Source organism: Notolepis coatsorum, assembly GCF_963971535.1.
Source record: "Notolepis coatsorum genome assembly, chromosome: 14".
NCBI classification, from domain to species: Eukaryota; Metazoa; Chordata; class Actinopteri; order Aulopiformes; family Paralepididae; genus Notolepis; species Notolepis coatsorum.
Genome location: NC_140178.1, coordinates 16,428,730 through 16,447,766, shown reverse-complemented (window position 1 = coordinate 16,447,766; position 19,037 = coordinate 16,428,730). Strand labels below are relative to the sequence as shown.

The following is a 19,037-nucleotide window of genomic DNA, read 5'->3' as shown; positions in this document are numbered from 1 at the left end:
CAGACTTAGAAGCCATCTATGTAAACAGCTGCAGATTACTTCCAGAAAACGAAACAGCCATCTTTGTTGGGTCACAGAGAGTGAACGGAGCTAGTGAACTGTTTTATGCTCCAGTGTTAGTCAGTGACAAGTACACATTGAGGGGGATGTTGGATTCTGGTAGTATGTCATGCACGCTCAGTGAGGAAGGTGAACAAAAGTTACAAACCGCTGGTGTTCTCCCTCGTGTCCAGCCGGCACCTGTGAATGTGGTGCTGGTTGGTTGTGGTGGCTTGACTACTCGACCAAAGTGTGTCTATGATTTGGAGATTGAAGTTTGTGGGTCAAAATTTGTGGTTCCTACGTTGGTTGTGCCAGGTCAGAGAGACGAGTTTATAATTGGCACTAATGTAATCAAGTCCGTTCTCCAAAGGCTGAAGTCGACTGAAAAGTACTGGGAGCTTGTGTCCTGCAGAAACAGAGACCCTGAGTGTGAGAAGTTCCTTGAGCTCTTAAGCTGCACCTCCCGCTGGTCGGGCCCAGACCCGCCCGGGGTGATAGGCACAGTGAAGCTATGCCAAGCGGTTACCCTCCTCCCTCAGCAGGAGTATCTAGTGTGGGGGAAGCTACCAGCCAGTGCACATGTGTCTCCTGGGAGTACAGTCATTGTGGAGCCCACCTCAGCGAGGTCGGCCCCTCGCAACATTATAGTGGGGAGAGTGGTGACTCCCATGTGGGGCGACCGCTGGGTCCCCATGAAGGTCTTGAACCCGACACAGAGCCCCATCACGCTCCGTCGTAATGCCAAACTGGCTGATGTCTCACCTTGTCTTGCTGTTGAAGATCTGTCCATCACTCAGGGCCTGTGTCAGCAGCAGTCTGGTGTCTCCAGCTCCTCCGCCTCTCCTGGCTCCTCGTTAGATGCTGAGCAGATGTTGGCCGACTGTGGACTGGAGGACGTGAACATCAAGTCATGTGATGTGTCTCCTGATGGGAAGAAGAGGCTAGCTGACCTACTGGTGACGTATCAAGATGTCTTCTCCAAGGGGAAGCTGGACTGTGGAGAGGTCAAAGACTTTGTGCACCGTATCCACCTCTCGGACGACCGTCCGTTCCGCCTGCCCTTTAGGCGTGTCCCCCCAGCTGACTATCACAAACTGAGAGAGGTGTTGACTGAGATGGAGGTGAAGGGGATAATCTCCAAGTCGATGAGCGAGTATGCCTCACCTCTGGTCATGGTGTGGAAGAAGAATGGAGACCTCAGGATCTGTACGGATTTCCGCTGGCTCAACGCAAAGACCGTCAAAGATGCTCACCCGTTGCCCCATCAGTCCGACTGCCTTGCTGCCCTTGGTGGGAACGCTTTCTTTAGCACCATGGATCTGACCTCAGGGTTCTACAACGTCCCTCTCCATGTGTCTGACCGGCGGTACACTGCCTTCACAACACCACTGGGCTTGTACGAGTACAACAGACTCCCGCAAGGCCTGTGCAACAGTCCGGCATCTTTCATGCGTATGATGCTCGGCATCTTTGGCGACCTCAACTACTCCAGCCTCTTGTGCTACTTGGACGACCTGCTGGTGTTTGCGCCGTCTGAGGAGGAGGCGTTGAAGCGATTGGAGGTGGTCTTCTGCAGACTCAGAGTGAACAACCTCAAGCTCTCACAGAAGAAATGTAACTTCTTACAGAGGTCGGTCAGGTTCCTGGGTCATGTGGTCGATGCCAGTGGAGTCTCTGTCGACCAAGAGAAGGTCTCCGTCATCTCTGGCTTCCAGAGAGAGGATCTAATGGAGTCGGATGGCCGCACTCCCGCTCCGAAGAGAGTGAGATCCTTCCTCGGCATGGTGTTGTATTACCAAAATTTCATACATGGCTGCTCCAGTATAGCCAAGCCCCTCTTTGCCTTGACAGCTGGCCAGAAGAGAAAAGGGAAGACCAGTGCTGGTCGTACGAGAGCCGGTACGTTCCGGAAGCTGACTCCTGAGGACTGGACTCCCGCCTGTGAGACGGCGTTTGAGGAGCTCAAGAGGGCGCTCGTCGAATGTGTAGTGCTGGCTCACCCGGACTTTGAGAGGCCGTTCATCCTCTCCACTGACGCGTCGTTGGACGGTATTGGAGCAGTGCTCTCTCAAGTCCCTGTCGGGGAGGAGAAGGCCAGACCAATCGCCTTTGCGAGCAAGTCGCTCAGCCGCAGTCAAGCGAACTATCCTGCCCACAGACTGGAGTTCCTGGCCCTCAAATGGTCAGTGTGTGACAAATTCAGTCACTGGCTCAAGGGTCACAAGTTCACTGTGTGGACTGATAATAATCCACTCACGTACATCATGACCAAGCCTAAACTTGACGCATGCGAGCAGCGCTGGGTGTCCAAGCTGGCCCCTTACTGCTTCGACATCAAGCATGTGCCTGGGAGGCTGAATACAGTGGCCGATGCGCTGAGCAGAGATCCCTTCGTGAGGCCGCTCAGCCGGCGTCTCTTGACCGAGCCTTACTCCGCTCTTCTGGAGCAGGTGTGTGATGTGGAGAACAGGGGGGTGCAGGATATCTTCCGTCTGACATGCCAGCCCCAAGCTCTAGTGACCCCTTCTGGATGTGCGGTTGCTGATGTGTCCATGTCGGCGGATGAGACCTCCACGGTGCTTTCCTCCCAGGAAGACTGGGACTCTGCGCCAAGACACAGGGCAGTATCTATGGCGGGTCACCTGTCCACTGTTGTCACTGCCGACCACGACGCAGTCTCCTCCTTGTCGTTGGCCGATCTGCAGGCCCGCCAGCGAAAAGACGCCACCGTCTCCAGAGTCATCTTTTACGTTGAAAGGGGCCGCAGACCCTCCAGACGCGAGCGCTGCTATGAAGATCAGCCCGCCTTGAGGATGCTGAAGCAGTGGGAGAGGCTCGCTATGCAGAACGGCATATTGTACAGGGTTACGAAGGACCACATGACCAGGCACAAGAGGTTCCAGTATGTTCTGCCTGAGTCCTTGAAGTCGGAGGCGCTGTCTGGAGTGCATGACTTGGCTGGTCACCAAGGTCAACCTAGAACGCTGTCTCTCGTACGTCAGCGTTTCTACTGGTATGACATGGAGAAGGATGTGCGGGGCCATGTGAGGAACTGTCCCAGATGCGTACTCAGCAAGACTCCAGAGCCGGCGGCCAGAGCCCCTCTGGAGAGCATAATAACCTCTGCACCACTGGAGCTGGTGTGCATCGACTTCTGGTCAGCTGAAGATAATAACAACAAGTCTGTGGATGTTCTGGTCATAACTGACCACTTTACAAAGCTGGCCCACGCCTTCCCCTGCAGAGACCAGACCGCGAAGAAGGTTGCTAAAAAGCTGTGGGACAACTATTTCTGTGTGTATGGCTTCCCACAGCGCCTGCATTCGGACCAAGGAGCGAACTTCCAGAGTGAGTTGATGGCGGAGCTGCTGGAGTTAGCAGGGGTCACGCAGTCCCGGACCACTCCGTATCACCCTATGGGGAATGGTGGCACTGAGAGATTCAATCGGACCCTGGGTGGAATGCTGCGCTCCCTGCCATCGGAGTCTAAGCACAGATGGCCCCAGATGGTCCAGAGCCTGACCTTCGCCTACAATTGTACACAGCATGAGACGACTGGCTTTGCCCCCTTTTACCTGATGTTCGGGAGGGTCCCGCGTCTGCCAGTTGATCTGCTGTTTAAGAATGTGCTCCAGGACGAGGTGGTCTGTGACTATGATGCCTATGTGAAGTCCCTGGCGGCCGATCTCCAGTCTGCTATGCTGTTGGCCCAGAGGCACACCTCAGTGGAACAGGGGCATCAGGCTGACCAGTACAACAAAAAGATGAAGGGCTTGCCCCTCTCGGTGGGTGATCGGGTCCTGGTGGCGAACAAGGGCGCCAGAGGGAAGCGGAAGCTGGCGGACAAATGGGAGCCGGACGTCTACACCGTCATCGCTTCCAGACCACAGTGCCACATATATCGGATCAGAGACCGGACTGGACGGGAGAAGACAGTCCACAGGAACCTCCTGCTTCAGGTCAACTTCCTCCCCTTGGACGGGTCATTTGATGATGAGGGTCTAGCCGCGGACAGCGACACCTGTGCGCCTGGTGAAGCCTCCCTCTCAGTCATGCCTGAAGCTAGTGCCTCAGACGCGGACAGTGTGGCGGCAGAGCCTTCCATGGGAGATGGACCTGATGGGGATCGCACCGCATCATGGGTGCAAGAGCAGTCTTCAGTGGAGAGTGAGGATGACGGGCTGCGTCCGTATTCCCCCCAGGGGATGTCCCCTGCTCTGAGTGAGCTTCCAGTGGCAAGTGCCGCCAGTCCCCCACTGTTGCTTGCTTCACCGAGTTCCCCCCCTGCTGTAGTCCAGCATGATGACAGTGTTGTGTCCACACAACCAGGGCGTACTCCTGAGCTAATGAGTGTCAGTGTGCCTGGTCAGAGCCAGGGTCCACAGACCACTGAACACTACACGTCCAGGTTCGGTAGGGTCATCAAGCCAGTCTTTCGGCTGATAGAGACAATGGTCCAACTTGAGAGTATGCTGGGCTTCGAGCCACAAGCCTCTATCAGACATGTGTGAGGTCAGCTACAGTGTTGTGTATAGCACTTACGGCCTGATACAGTGTCCTTTGTGGTGATAAGGAGTAACAGTTTTATGTGTATGTGCCCTCGTCATGGTATGGTCAAGTGTAGCTGGATGGTGTATAAGGCACCGTCGTTATCCCTGGAGGTATGGTGGGAGTTGGCCACTCCTGGTGCCCTCCTGGCCTTTTATTAGGTGACAGGTATCGTTGGATTGTTCCGCAGTGTGTGGTTCTCATAGTAAGCTTGTGACTAGTGTGACACGAGGTAGGCACAGTTTTATTTTATTCGATGTAGGTGTAATTCTGTGGGGTGAATGTAACAAGTGCCTTGTTGCCTTGTATAGATAATTACACCCCATCACAAAATACATTCCACTAATACTCCTAAACGTTTTATTTTATTGATTTAAGTTGATTTCATTCCTTTCGTTTTGTTTTATTGCACTTTTGGGAGTTAAGGCTTTTATTTTGACATCGACACACTTACTTTTCTGGTCCTCCGGGACACACATCCTGCCTGCTGTCTCGCGGTGAGTCAGTCCCACCTGGAACTCCGTGAGGTGAGCACTAATTATTATGTTCAGTGAAAGACTTCGGTCTAAAAGTTGTTAAATATTGTACGTTACATTCCTAAAACTGTGAAACGAGTTTGTAATGTAACTAATGTTGTTAATATGTACCTGTGCAGTTGTTTTGTGGGAGGTTTGACTGGGTAAAATGCACTTTAATAGCATGTAGGAAGTTTGCACACACGTGCACTGTTAACATGGAGTTAATGCAGTCACGTCTTTTCTCAACCATAGCTCACGTGCTGCAGTGCAGATGACTATTCCTAATGCTGGTGCATTGTGTTGCCTTTGTAACCTAACAGGTATGTGTGTACAGTAGCTCCCATGTGTCCGTTTTGTATTCAATTGTGTATATTTTTCCAATGTAATTGTGTATTAAAATGTGTCATTCTTATGAGAGAGTCCCACCTGGAACTCCGTGAGCTCACGTGCTGCAGTGCAGATGACTATTCCTAATGCTGGTGCATTGTGTTGCATTGTAACCTAACAGGAGGGAAATAAAGTCCGTCAACAGTCATCCATGTCTGTCGTCCTTAACACAACGCCGTCAGAGAGTACACCAAACTACACCGGTCACATGACCTTATATTAATAAAACGTACATCTCCAATTCACCACAAGGACCACTTTTTGAGAACACGACCCGAAAACAGAGCAATGAACCTTCATGAAAAAACAAAAACCTGTAGAGGTGTTCCATAGACTCACAGAGACCGTGTAAAAGTGACCAAACAGTGAAGAAATAGTTAAATAGCTGCCCCCCCATTAAATCCCCAGCTAAACTCAAGAGGACAAGACAAAAGACAAGACAGACAAAACATTTCCTCCTCCCCCTCCCAAGAGTCCGCCGGACCCCCCCGATCAAACACCCCAACCCCGCTCAGCCGCACACGGCGGTCCTTACCTTCTCAGCTGCTGCGAACCACAGGTCAATGCCAGCCTGTCCTACCCCAATCACCCGCGCCGTGGATATCTCAAGATAAATCACATCCAACAGTGTTAGGGACCAGTTAATCACTGTAAGCTTCTCAGGCTCCTTCCATCTCATTGCTATTAGCTTCTTCGCTGCTGTGACACCCGCTAGGACAACCCTTTTTAGTTGAACGGACGCAGGTAGTGTCGTTATATCGTTCAGGAGTAACGTAACAGCTGTGAATGGGATAGTTAAGCCACACAGGTCTGAAAGTTTGTCCGTTATTGACCTCCAGAAGCGGGCCACTGGTGGGCAATCCCAATACATATGCAATACAAGTGCCAGTGGCCTTCTGAGAGCACAAAGTGCACCGAGAGTCGGTTATCAGTCCCATAGCAAATAGCTTCCTAGGTGTAAGATAGGTCCTATGAATATAATTAAAATTAATTTGCTGGTGATTGGGGTTGCGGGAAGATAATGCCACATTTGCCCAAACATCATCCCAGTCAAACTCTGGGTCCAACTCCGGGATATCCACACGCCAGATTGTATCCAATGATACATTTTTATACGTGGATTGAATTAAGAGCGTATAAAAGTCTGAGACAAACCCTCTGGATGTCGTCCTGTCCACTATGAGCCTGAGGAAGGGGTGTGGGTGCAAAGCTTGAGCCCACGGCACGCCATGCGCCCTCAGTGCTGACCTTAGTTGAAGGTAAAGAAAGAAGGACTCGCCGGGAAGATCATAAAATTCTCTTAAGTCCTGAAACGCACGGAGGCCGTTCTTATCATAAATATCCTCCAGAGCAGTGGTTCCCAACCTTTTTCCCCCCAGGGACCCCCAAACATCTCTGATGAAATTTGCGGACCCCCTCCTAATAAGATACCATGAAATACTTTTTTTTTTTTCATTTTAATAACAAACTGCTTATACACAGGCATATGCATCACAATTAGACCCACTATGCTTCTTTGACTTGTGCCTTCAATCAACAAATCTCATCTTGCACCATATGCATTTCAAAATGTTTGGCCAATATTCAAATGCTGTATTCATCCTCTCAAATCAGGCCCTAATGGTGAACGGTTTGCATTTATGGAACAAATCAATGCAACAAATTAAACTAAATATGAGACAGGAAATTCCAATCAGTAGCAGAGAGAATCTGTCCTAGCTGGGTTTAATACCTTTTTTTGTCATTTTAATAACAAACTGCTTATACACAGGCATATGCATCACAATTAGACCCACTATGCTTCTTTAACTTGTGCCTTCAATCAACAAATCTCATCTTGCACCATATGCATTTCAAAATGTTTGGCCAATATTCAAATCCTGTATTCATCCTCTCAAATCAGTCCCTAATGGTGAACGGTTTGCATTTATGGAACAAATCAATGCAACAAATTAAACTAAATATGAGACAGGAAATTCCAATCAGTAGCAGAGAGAATCTGTCCTAGCTGGGTTTAATACCTTTTTTTTGTCATTTTAATAACAAACTGCTTATACACAGGCATATGCATCATAATTAGACCCACTATGCTTCTTTGACTTGTGCCTTCAATCAACAAATCTAATCTTGCACCATATGTATTTCAAAATGTTGGCCAATATTCAAATCCTGTATTCATCCTCTCAAATCAGGCCCTAATGGTGAACGGTTTGCATTTATGTTGAATGAAGTAAGAATCCACTGCAGTAAAAATATCCTCACCTCGAGTGGTGGTAGTAAGGTTGACTGACATGAGAATGTCCTGCTTCAGATCCTCATTTTCAATATATTGCACATAAACGATGAGCACAGCCTCGTCTGCGACAGTTGTAGTTTCATCAAGTTGTATGGCAAATGGACCCTTTCTAAGCTTTTCTGACAGCTGCTGCTCGCAATCACTTGACATCTTATCAATTCGGTCTTTCACTACATTGTTCGAGAGTGGTACTGATTTTAGTTTATCCGCCACCTGTGGGCCGCACAGTTTCTAAACCATTTTGATGCAGGCTGGTTTGATGAGCTGCTCGCCAATATTGTGCGGTTTCTTTGCTTTTGCAATTAAAAGCGAACACTCAAAGGAGGCTTCGGTAGCCTTCTGTAAATCACTGCCACCCCTGCTCCACGCTACTCTAACATCAACAGGCTTGTTCGCCTTGAGAGACTGTTCTTTCCTCCGAAAAAAGTCTGGATCCTTCCCAACGGTTTCTGGGTGCTTAGACGCCTGATGTCTCTTCAGCTTGCTGGGCTTCAGGCTCGAGTTTGCCAACTTTTCTCCACAAATCACACACTCAGGTCGTTTGTCTGGTCCCTCAGTGAAGCCCATGGTGATGTAATTTTCGCGATTGCTGTAGGTCCTAACTTTTTTTGCAGATGAGCTGCCGTCATCTCCTTTTCGTTTGTCACACATTTTCGCCTCTGGCGGCTGACTGCAGACGAGCCGAGAAAGTTAACTAGCGTGCTAGGCTAGCTACAGAAAGTGATACAGTCAACTGATTCGCGTTTTAGCGGCTACCCGGTAGCCTACTGTTAACGTTTAAAGATCATGTCTAGATGTTTATTTATTTATCTTTATTTTTTATTGTAGTGGAGAGACTATTCATGCTTCTGATGATAAAAAAACTAAAAAAAAAAACCAAAAAAAAATAAATAAAAAAAAAAAGGCCTCAAATCATCTGTGGTCTGGCGGACCCCCTGCGCCCCCTGGCGGACCCCCAGGGGTCCGCGGACCCCAGGTTGGGAATCACTGCTCCAGAGTATGCACTCCCCTCCTTTGCCATTGAGGAATATTAACCGGCTTAATTGCACATGCTATATCTTATGTTTGTATGCCAGTGGTGATGTTCCTAAGAAATTTTCGTTGTACCAACAATGACAAATAAAGATCTATTCTATTCTATTATTATCCTTCCTCGTGCATACATGAAATGTGCCCTGGAGCTCCCCCCTCCCCTCCTGCACCCAACGGCACACAGCCACACACATAAAACATAAAACACAGATAGCTTCAATCACGGTAGAAAGAAATATCAGATCAACGCACGCTTTTATATATAGAGTCCTTACCTGGTATCTGATGTAATGCAAAAAAAGAATCCAATTATCTGATCGCCATTCCAGTTATCCACAGCGATCCTGTCTCCGATGTTGTTGGGCATTGCACATGAACGGGCGGGCGGGGTCAGTTGTCCAAACCATCCCTACAAGCGTGTGTTTTGCCGGAGTGGTTAGGAACCGCCCCCACGCCGCAGCTCGGTAGAGAAAAGAAACTACCCCGTTTCTAATGGAGTGCAATAATGGCCAAAGGCGTTAGAGGGCGGTATAAGACCGTCTGCCAGCTCAAACACACTAAGAACAGTATGCACAAGGTGCCCAGCTGAATTATAAATGGCAATTAAAAGAAATACCGTGAGAAAAACGTAGTTCTATGTTTCCGGCACTCAACCGTCGGGGCGACAGAAACGTAGTTCTACGTGAACGGCACCCAAAGTGTTAAGGTTCAGGGGGCCCGTTTCAACATCAAATATGGGACCCTCGTCTTATTCTAACAACCCCCCCTCCTAGCATGTACATGAGAATGTAGTAAACCCGAGTGTTTTTTTAGTGTGCTTTTTTAGTGTGCTCAATGAAACAGAAGCCTTGCTCTCTGAAGACGTGAGTTTGTTGCAGGAAGCTGGAAGCTGTGGAGCATGGTCAGGGGCGTAGCTGGGGGGGGGGGGGGTAGCTTAGGTCACTCAGGTGTATTATTGATGCTCTCATTGATACTATGTTTGTTTCTGAAGTGTGTGTGTGTGTGTGTGTGTGTGTGTGTGTATGTGTGTGTATGTGTGTGTGAGATATATAGAGAGAGAGGGGGGGCTTTGGTAGACTATTGCATTGGTCCATTCATTGAAGATGAACGCAATGCGACATCCTTTACTAGGCTCACCCACCAACAGTGCAGGTGCTGAATTGCTGATCCGAATGTATAGGTAAAAACCATATTATGCGTTTTCAGCAATAGAAAAATGGCCAAAAAAATGCACTGGGGGCCTACAAATACATTCTTTCATGGGGCCCAGAATCCGGAGCTACACCCCTGATTGTGTGTATTGAGCTGTACTGTACTGTACCCATTCTGCAATCTGTTCATTAAAATGTTCAATCAATCAATCATGTGCAGGTCGGCACCTTGAATGGTTGCCTCTGCCATCGGTGTGTGAATGTGAATGGGTAAGATGTGAGGAACAAATTGTAAAACGCTTTGGATAAAAGCGTTCTATAAATGCAGTAATTTACCATTTACACGGTGTTACCGCGTGTGGGCTCATTCGGAGTGACCTCAGCTGGGGAAAAGGTAGGCGAGTGGGCGACATTTAATGCAGAAATTAGCTACAGTGTTCAAGCATGTCAAGGTCTCCAAGCTACAGTGTTGATTCGTAGCTCAGAATTTCACTCTCACGGACATAAGGTATTATTAACCTCTCCTCCTGGATGAGCTCATAACTGCCGCAGAGCAGACTGTTCTTCCTGAGGAGAGTCAGGTCTTTAAATTAAACCACGTGCACCCGGGTACAGCAGACGTTTTACCAGGTTGCCAGTGTCCACTTCTTCACCGTTGTATGCTGGGGGACACCAATAAACTGAACAGGCTGGCGAGGAAGGCTATAGCTCCGTGGTGGGAGTATAGAGCTGGTCAAACTAGAGGTGGTGGCAGAGAGGGGGATGAGGAAAAAGCTGGATGCTATACTGGAAAACCCCTCCCATCCTCTCATTCAGCTATTATAATAGACTTATCCCCCCCCCCCCCATGACACACCACAAACCGCCTATAGGCCAGTCCTTTGTGCCGGTAGCCATCAGGCTCCACAACCGTGGGCAGTGACTGACTGCTGCCAATTGCTGGAGAACTAACGACTGGTGAACTTAAGAACATTTAGGACTGTCTGATTCTTCATAATAAACACTGTTAGGACTGTCTGATTCTTCATAATAAACACTGTTAGGACTGTCTGATTCTTCATAATAAACACTGTTAGGACTGTCTTACTGTTAATAATAAACACTGTTAGGACTATCTTACTGTTAATAATAAACACTGTTAGGACTGTCTTACTGTTAATAATAAACACTGTTAGGACTATCTGACTCTTAGTAATAAACACTGTTAGGACTGTCTGACTCTTAATAATAAACACTGTTAGGACTGTCTGACTCTTAATAATAAACACTGTTAGGACTGTCTGACTCTTAATAATAAACACTGTTAGGACTGTCTGACTCTTAATAATAAACACTGTTAGGACTATCTGACTCTTAATAATAAACACTGTTACTGTCTGACTCTTAATAATAAACACTGTTAGGACTGTCTGACTCTTAATAATAAACACTGTTAGGACCGTCTGACTCTTAATAATAAACACTGTATCTGACTCTTAATAATAAAAATGAATGAATGAATGAAAACTTTATTTAACAGATTGCAGAATGGGTACAATACAGTACGGCTCAATACACACAATTGTTAAAGGGATGCAGACCAGAGAAAGACGTTTGTCTTATTTACATCAGGGTCCCCCATTTTCAATTCATATAGACACTGTTAGGACCGTCTGACTCTTAATAATAAACACTGCATGGACTCTGGTGCAGTGCGTTACTACGGTTTGGACCATGTCCACTACTACTGTCTGATTGAATCCTCCCAGTGCCACTACTCACTATACTGTTCACTATATTATCATTATTACTTTGCACTTTGTTGTTCTATGTTCTATTATTATATTACCATGCTGCTATGACGTGCACTTGCATTTCCCCAAGGGGATTAATAGTTCAGTCACGTTCACAACTGCTGTACAGAACCTCTCACTTATCACCTCAGAGTAAAAAAAGAAAAAAAAGAAAGAAAAAAAACTAGAACACTTTCATCTAGAAAACATAATTATTTGTTATGTGAACTAATTATACACTGTTTCCGTACATACAAATAAACACTGAGTCATTACGTCCTGGTGTGTTGTCGATTTTCCCAGAATGAACGTGAGACAGACACTCATCGGGGGATCTGTGGTGCTGGAGAGGAGAGGACCGCGTTATTCCTTTGTGTTGTGATTCACAGCGCGACTCTCCTCGACGAGGAGGACAGACAGACAGGAGGACAGACAGACAGGAGGACAGACAGACAGGAGGACAGACAGACAGGAGGACAGACAGACAGGAGGACAGACAGACAGACAGACAGGAGGACAGACAGACAGGAGGACAGACAGACAGACGAGGAGGACAGACAGACAGGAGGACAGACAGACAGACAGGAGGACAGACAGACAGGAGGACAGACAGACAGACAGGATGACAGACAGACAGGAGGACAGACAGACAGGAGGACAGACAGGCAGGAGGACAGACAGACAGACAGGAGGACAGACAGACAGGAGGACAGACAGACAGACAGACAGGAGGACAGACAGACAGACAGGAGGACAGACAGACAGGACAGAGCGGTGTGTGTGTGTCGTGACCACTGCTGAGCCAGCGTCATCATCATAGAACTACAGTACGGGGAACAGCTATATAAGCAACCAATCGCCGTCGGTTTAATTTCCCGCACTGCAATTTGTTGCTGCCAAATGAAAACAGGACCAACTATTGTTATAGAATTCAATTGTGATTCATTTTAAACCCATTTGAGTTTGCAGATAATTATCTCTAAGTGCAGATGCGCGTCTCTGTCTCCATGGCTACAGGGATGTTGGGGGGCAGATATGTGTGCAGACATCCATCACCCGCCCGCATCCATCCATCCATCCATCCACCCATCCATACACCCCTTATCACAATGACAGCCAAGGGCGTATAGGTTTGGTGTCAACATGGGGGGGGGGGGGCATTTAAAGTGGGGGTCCGTCTGGGGCTCCTCCCCCAGGATATTTTTAGCATCAAACACTTAATTTCCTGCATCATGGTGAACCTTTCTGCACCAAGTTGTGCCTTTTCTGCATCAACCTGTGGTGGAAATGTGTTTATTTATGTAAAGACAACATCAGGTACCAGCTGACACCAATATAATGGAATATTAAGGCAGTAAGGCTCTCCGGCGTTCTGTATTGCATGCTTTAAATGATTTATTCAGGTAAGAAGGTTATATAATAAATGTTTTGACCCCCTTGTCTTTTACCATATATTTTGGGGAGGGGGTTCATCTTTCATATTAGCTATCCTTTGAGGGGGACAAATTGACCTCTACTCAATATTGAGGGGGACACATGTCCCCTGCAACCCCCCCCCCCCCCCAAATCTACCCTATGATGACAGTGGAAGCTGCACGGGATGTGCCATGACCCGCTCATTGGATATTCATAATAGGTTTACTGCTACATATATAGATCAGGAAGATTCAGTCACTTGACATTCATGTAAGGTTTTGTCCAAATCGGTGAGGGGGGGAAAAAATCACATTTTGATTCACAAGATTCCATGTTAGAAAAATAGCAACTATTTTATAAGGCATAATGTGTGCCTTTGATGTTGGGACAGACTTCACCGGCACTGTCTGTACCACATACTGAATGTATTATTATTATTATTATTATTACTGTCACATGAATACATATTTTGTTTTGTCACGTGTGCAGTTGACTCCTTTTGAAAACAACCACAATCGAAGAATAGCCTAATCGTGACTAAACTGAGAAGTGTGCTATATATATATATATAATTGTGTATGTGTATGCTTGCGAGAGAGAGCGGGAGAGATTGAGAGAGAGAGAGAGAGAGAGAGAGAGAGGGAGAGAGAGAGAGAGAGGGAGAGAGAGAGAGAGAGAGAGAGAGAGAGAGAGAGAGAGAGAGAGAGAGAGAGAGAGAGAGGGGGAGGGAGAGAGAGAGAGGTAGAGAGAGAGAGATGCTCTCATACTATAAAAGGAGTCCGTTTCTTCTGACGACATGGTGACGCAGCATCTGCAGTTGAACCCCCCGCTCTATATAAAGAGACGCTCGCATCCCCTCCTTCAGAGACACACAGTCGACGAGCATGGAGGAGATGAGCGCAACAGAGACCACCTATCTCCCCGTTGATGGCATCTCCGAGACGTTCGCCCACCACCACCAGTACCAATCGTGCACGGCGTGTGCGCAAAATGTTACCCCAAGTTACTAGTTTATTATATCCCAACAACAAGACATCTCCCGGTCCGAACCGGCGTCTACCGTGGTGCAGCAACACCCATGCCCAGCAGCACCACCCGACAAGAACCTCCATCACCATCAAAGTCTCGGACATATTTGAGGCGAGCATGGACATCGTGAACGCGGTACGCGCACGCTGGACGCGACAGGAGAAGAAGATAGTGGCGACGTCCTCCAGATCTTCGAGTCGTGGTTATCAGCATCTCTCTGATCGATGCGTGGAGGGGTGCGTGGGGCCGCTGGCCGCGCTGGCGCGTCATCAGGAGGAGGAGGGGGACACCGAGACGCGCGTCGGAGCTCCGCTGGATGACGCGGGTCTGCGGGTCAAGCCGAGCCACTGTCGGCGGATCGTGGTGCTTGGCGCGCCGAGGGTCGGAAAGACAAACATCCTCCGTCGGTTCTTGGGTTTGGAGTTTGAGGATCGATATGAACCGACAAGCGAGGACTTCCACAGCAAGCTGTACCACATCCGGGGGGAGACCTACCAGATCGATCTCCTCGACGCGGCGGGGGAGAGAGACTTTCCCGCGAAGCGGAGACTTTCCATACTGACAGGTGGGTCTCTCTCTAAGCCCTTATTTTATCTGAACCATTTCACTACCACACACTACAGACGTTTAGTCTGTAGTGTGGTAGTGAAAGGGTTAACCTTCTGTAGTGTGGTAGTGAAAGGGTTAACCTTCTGTAGTGTGGTAGTGAAAGGGTTAACCTTCTGTAGTGTGGTAGTGAAAGGTTAACCTTCTGTATTGTGGTAGTGAACGGGTTAACCTTCTATAGTGTGGTAGTGAAAGGGTTAACCATCTGTAGTGTGGTAGTGAACGGGTTAAAATAAGATATTCCTTTATTGATCCCCGTGGGGAAATCCGGGCGTCATAGCAGCATGGGGGAGGGACTATGGAGGGGGGAGGTATACAGGTTCCTGATGAATTGAAAATGGGGGACCCTGGTGGAAACAAGACGAAAGTCTTTCTCTGGTCTGCATCCCCTTAACAATTGTGTGTATTGAGCTGTACTGTATTGTACCCATTCTGCAATCTGTTAATAAAGTTTTCAATCAATCAATCAATCAGGTATACGGGCAGGGTAATAATAAAATACATAAATATAGGTAATAAAATAGCATTTTCAGATAAATATAAAACTGTAAGATAAAAATTGTACTTTCACCACTGAACTGAATTCAGCTGATCTAACAGAATCCGTTCCTTCTCTCCTCTAACAGGTGACATCTTTCTTCTCGTGTTCAGCGCGAACGACAGGGAGTCTTTCAACGAGGTCCGCCAGCTGCGCGACGACATCCGAGCCGCCAAAACAAAACTGATGAGGTTAAAGGTGACGACGGCGAGGCCGAGGGCCTCGGTGGTCATATGCGGGAACAAAACGGACCTGTGCGCCGAGGAGGAGGAGAGAGCAGTGGGCCGGGTCGAAATGAGAGACCTCCTCCTAGCCGGCGCCGAGGACGGTGACGCCGACGCGCTCTTCTTTGAGACCTCGGCCAAAGACGGCACCGGGCTGGAGGACATGTTCAGAGGCCTCGTGGCGGCGGGCGGTCTGCCCACCGAGACCGGCCCCTCGCGGCACCAGACACTGTCCATCCACGACTACCAGTCGCAGTTGTTGCCGCGAGACAGCGGCAGGAGAGGGAGCCGCGGGTTCGACGCGCCCCCCTGTGGCGCGCTCCATCCGCGCGCGCGGCGTCCCAGCTTCACCAGCGACCTGCGGAGGGTCGTGGCGGGTCCGAGTCCGAACAATAAACCTGAGAAGTGTCAGATTCAATGAATCGCGGCGCTTCTCATTAAACACATTGTAGAAGTATATGCTACAATATCTCAACACGTAAGGAGTTATACTCCGTATCATATGCATCTCTGGCTGGACCAGTGTGCGTTTTGTTTGATTTTTGTGTAACTATTTTGTGTAATGTATTTAATACATGCAATTATATATCCCGCTAATATGTATTGGGATTCTGGATTCTATCAAACTCGCTCAAGTGATCTGCTTATATGCTCAAGGTCCCCCGAGCTTGTTTAGGAAAAACTGCCTTATTTTATTAGTGCTCCATCGTGGAACATTCTTCAATGCACAAGTTTGATATTCTTTCAACCTTTGGACAATGCTTTTATTAATAACCAGTATTATGTAATTTTGTGTTCTGCTTTTGGCTGTTTCTTGTTTTCATTTGATTTTTATCATGCTGATGATTACTTGTTTTTATTACTTTTCTTTTTTAATTCTATTTTTAGTTGCATACCCAACGCCACTGTAAACGAGGGAATCCTCAGTGTCCCTCGATTTTAAATAAAAGTTGAATGAATTAATATTGTTATATTGTGCTGATGGTCTTTTATTGGTTCCCCTATAATGAATAACCATTATGGTCCATTGCATGGTGTATATAGTTGTGGGTGGGCGCACAGTTATGGGGGGAGCCGACTCAAATAGTCACCTGAACGAAATGTGATGTTCCATTTTGACGGCTGTCCATCAGTGGTGGAAAGTAAGTGTTTGTACTCAAGCAGGTGTACTTTAGTAACAAATTCATTTGTTTTAGGGAACTTATACGTTTTCAAAGGAAATATACTTTTACCCCATTACATTTATCTGAACCCATCAGTTACTAGTTACTTTGAAGAAAAACATTTTGCATAGAAAACATGAGAAGGTATGAAGGTTATGTATTTTCATATTATGTAACTTATGTAACTTCAACAGGAAATAATCAGCAGAGCAAAACTGGATCACGTACCACTTTAACATGACCTTTAGAGGTCAATGGTTCGAATGTTTAACACTGGAATACACAAACATGTAGAATGTGTACTTTTACTTTTGATTCATTCATTCTTTCAATCTTTATTTCAACTTGAAAAACCATTGAGGACACACCCTCATTTACAATCATGTCAGCTGTACAAACGCAAGAAATGCATGATAAATACAATAACAAATACAATAAACACCACAATATACAATAAATGCAATCATAATCAAATGTGTACAATCAATTAAAACAATTATGAATACAAAGATTATGGTGGAATGGTTGGTGATCAAGGATCTAAATTGACCAAAGGACACCAAAGTATTGAGCCTTGGAGTTTGTTGTGTGATGTCAGGAGCACAGAAGCTAAAAGCAGACTTCCTAAGTTCAGCAAACTCTAGGTGCTTTAAGTGTGAGCCAGTCATTGGAACGTTGATATGAATGATACTTAAGTAGGCTACATTCAATATCAAATACGTGTTCACTTTTACTTAAAGGAAAACTCCAACATTTTGGGAAATTAGCTTATTTAACATCTTCCCTGGAGTTAGACAAGATACATACCTTTTTCGTCTCTCTGCATGCATTAGGCAGAGGGAACGCCTGGACCGTTAGCCTAGTTTAGCTTCATCACTGGAAGTGGGTCAGACATTTACCTGAGTTCCCTACAGTCACAAAATACACACTCCAAATACAATCAAAATACAACTTCAAAACGTTCCTGTAAACATGTTGTGACCTGTGTATTTACCACGTCTCATGTGACTGGGAGACTCATGTGACTGGGAGACTCGTCTGACTTGGAGACTTGTGTGACTGGGAGACTTGTGTGACTGGGAGACTCATGTGACTGGGAGACTCGTGTGACTGGGAGACTTGTGTGACTGGGAGACTCGTGTGACTGGGAGACTTGTGTGACTGGGAGATGTGTTAAATACACAGGTCACAACATGTTTACAGGAACATTTTGGAGTTGTATTTTGTTTGTATTTTGAGTGTGTATTTCGTGACTGTAGGGAACTCGGGTAAATGTCTGACCCACTTACAGTGATGAAGCTAAGCTAGGCTAACGGTCCAGGCGTTCCCTAAGCCTAATCAATGCATGCATGTCTAACTCCAGGGAGGATGTTAAATAAGCTAATTTCTCAAAATGTTGGAGTTTTCCTTTAAGTATCATTTTGAAATGATACCAGAGTGCTATTCTATCTGGGTATTTCTACTTTTACTTAAGTATCATTTTGAAATGATACTAGAGTGCTATTCTATCTGGGTATTTCTACTTTTACTTAAGTAAAGGAACTGTGTCCCACACAGTCAGGAATAGCAGTGAACAATATATATGATGTTCTATTTTTTTTTTACCAGCCTACACTTGCATCATTACACTATCTCTAATGAAACCAGGATTAATATATACAAATACATAATGAAATGAATAAACCATGAGGTATTGGTTCAGAAGATTGAGAACAACAAGCAGCCAACACTAGAATTAACTGGAATCAGCACCATGGACAGAGTGCACCCTTCAGAGTCAGACGTTCTACCCGCCCACACACTGGCATTCAGGAAGAGATAATGCATCTATTCACACCAAGAACTCATTAAATTGAGTTTCTATTTCTGTTCATTTACACAGAGACTTGTTTTTTGACCTGCTTCAAAAAAAAAGTAATTAAGAGGCAAGATGTTTCCCCAGAAGGACCTTCACAGTATTATAGTTATGTGACCGTTTACTGAGTGGATGGCAGAGAAAACAATACCCTTGTCATCCATTTGATTATATAAAGGTGTAGTTGCCACGTGTAGCCATGTTAGTGAAGATAGCGATTCAACCCCTGCTCTCTCTGAAGGGCTTTTGTTGCTTGAAGAACAAATGTAATCATTTTAATTTCAGTCTCTTTGCTTGCTACCAGATTGATTCTTTTATTTTCGCGTCATGCACACAAAGTGCCCAACCCTCATGGGTTTATAAGACACCAAAAATACCGTTGCAGTGTTCCATTATTATATTTAATTATATAAAATTCGGATGACATGAACAGATTACAGCTCGGTCTTAAACAAATGAT

General features: G+C 46.6%; 1 protein-coding gene across 1 annotated transcript; it reads left to right on the top strand.

Annotated features, from left to right (window-relative positions):
* Positions 1 to 911: 911 nt before the first annotated feature.
* rasd2a (RASD family member 2a) lies at positions 912 to 15,980 on the top strand (the record flags this gene model as incomplete). Its single annotated transcript, XM_084329023.1, has 5 exons — positions 912 to 1,163; positions 3,357 to 3,448; positions 14,028 to 14,132; positions 14,233 to 14,756; positions 15,424 to 15,980. The coding sequence occupies 5 exons, from the start codon at positions 912 to 914 to the stop codon at positions 15,978 to 15,980; spliced, it is 1,530 nt and encodes a 509-aa protein (XP_084185149.1).
* Positions 15,981 to 19,037: the final 3,057 nt, after the last annotated feature.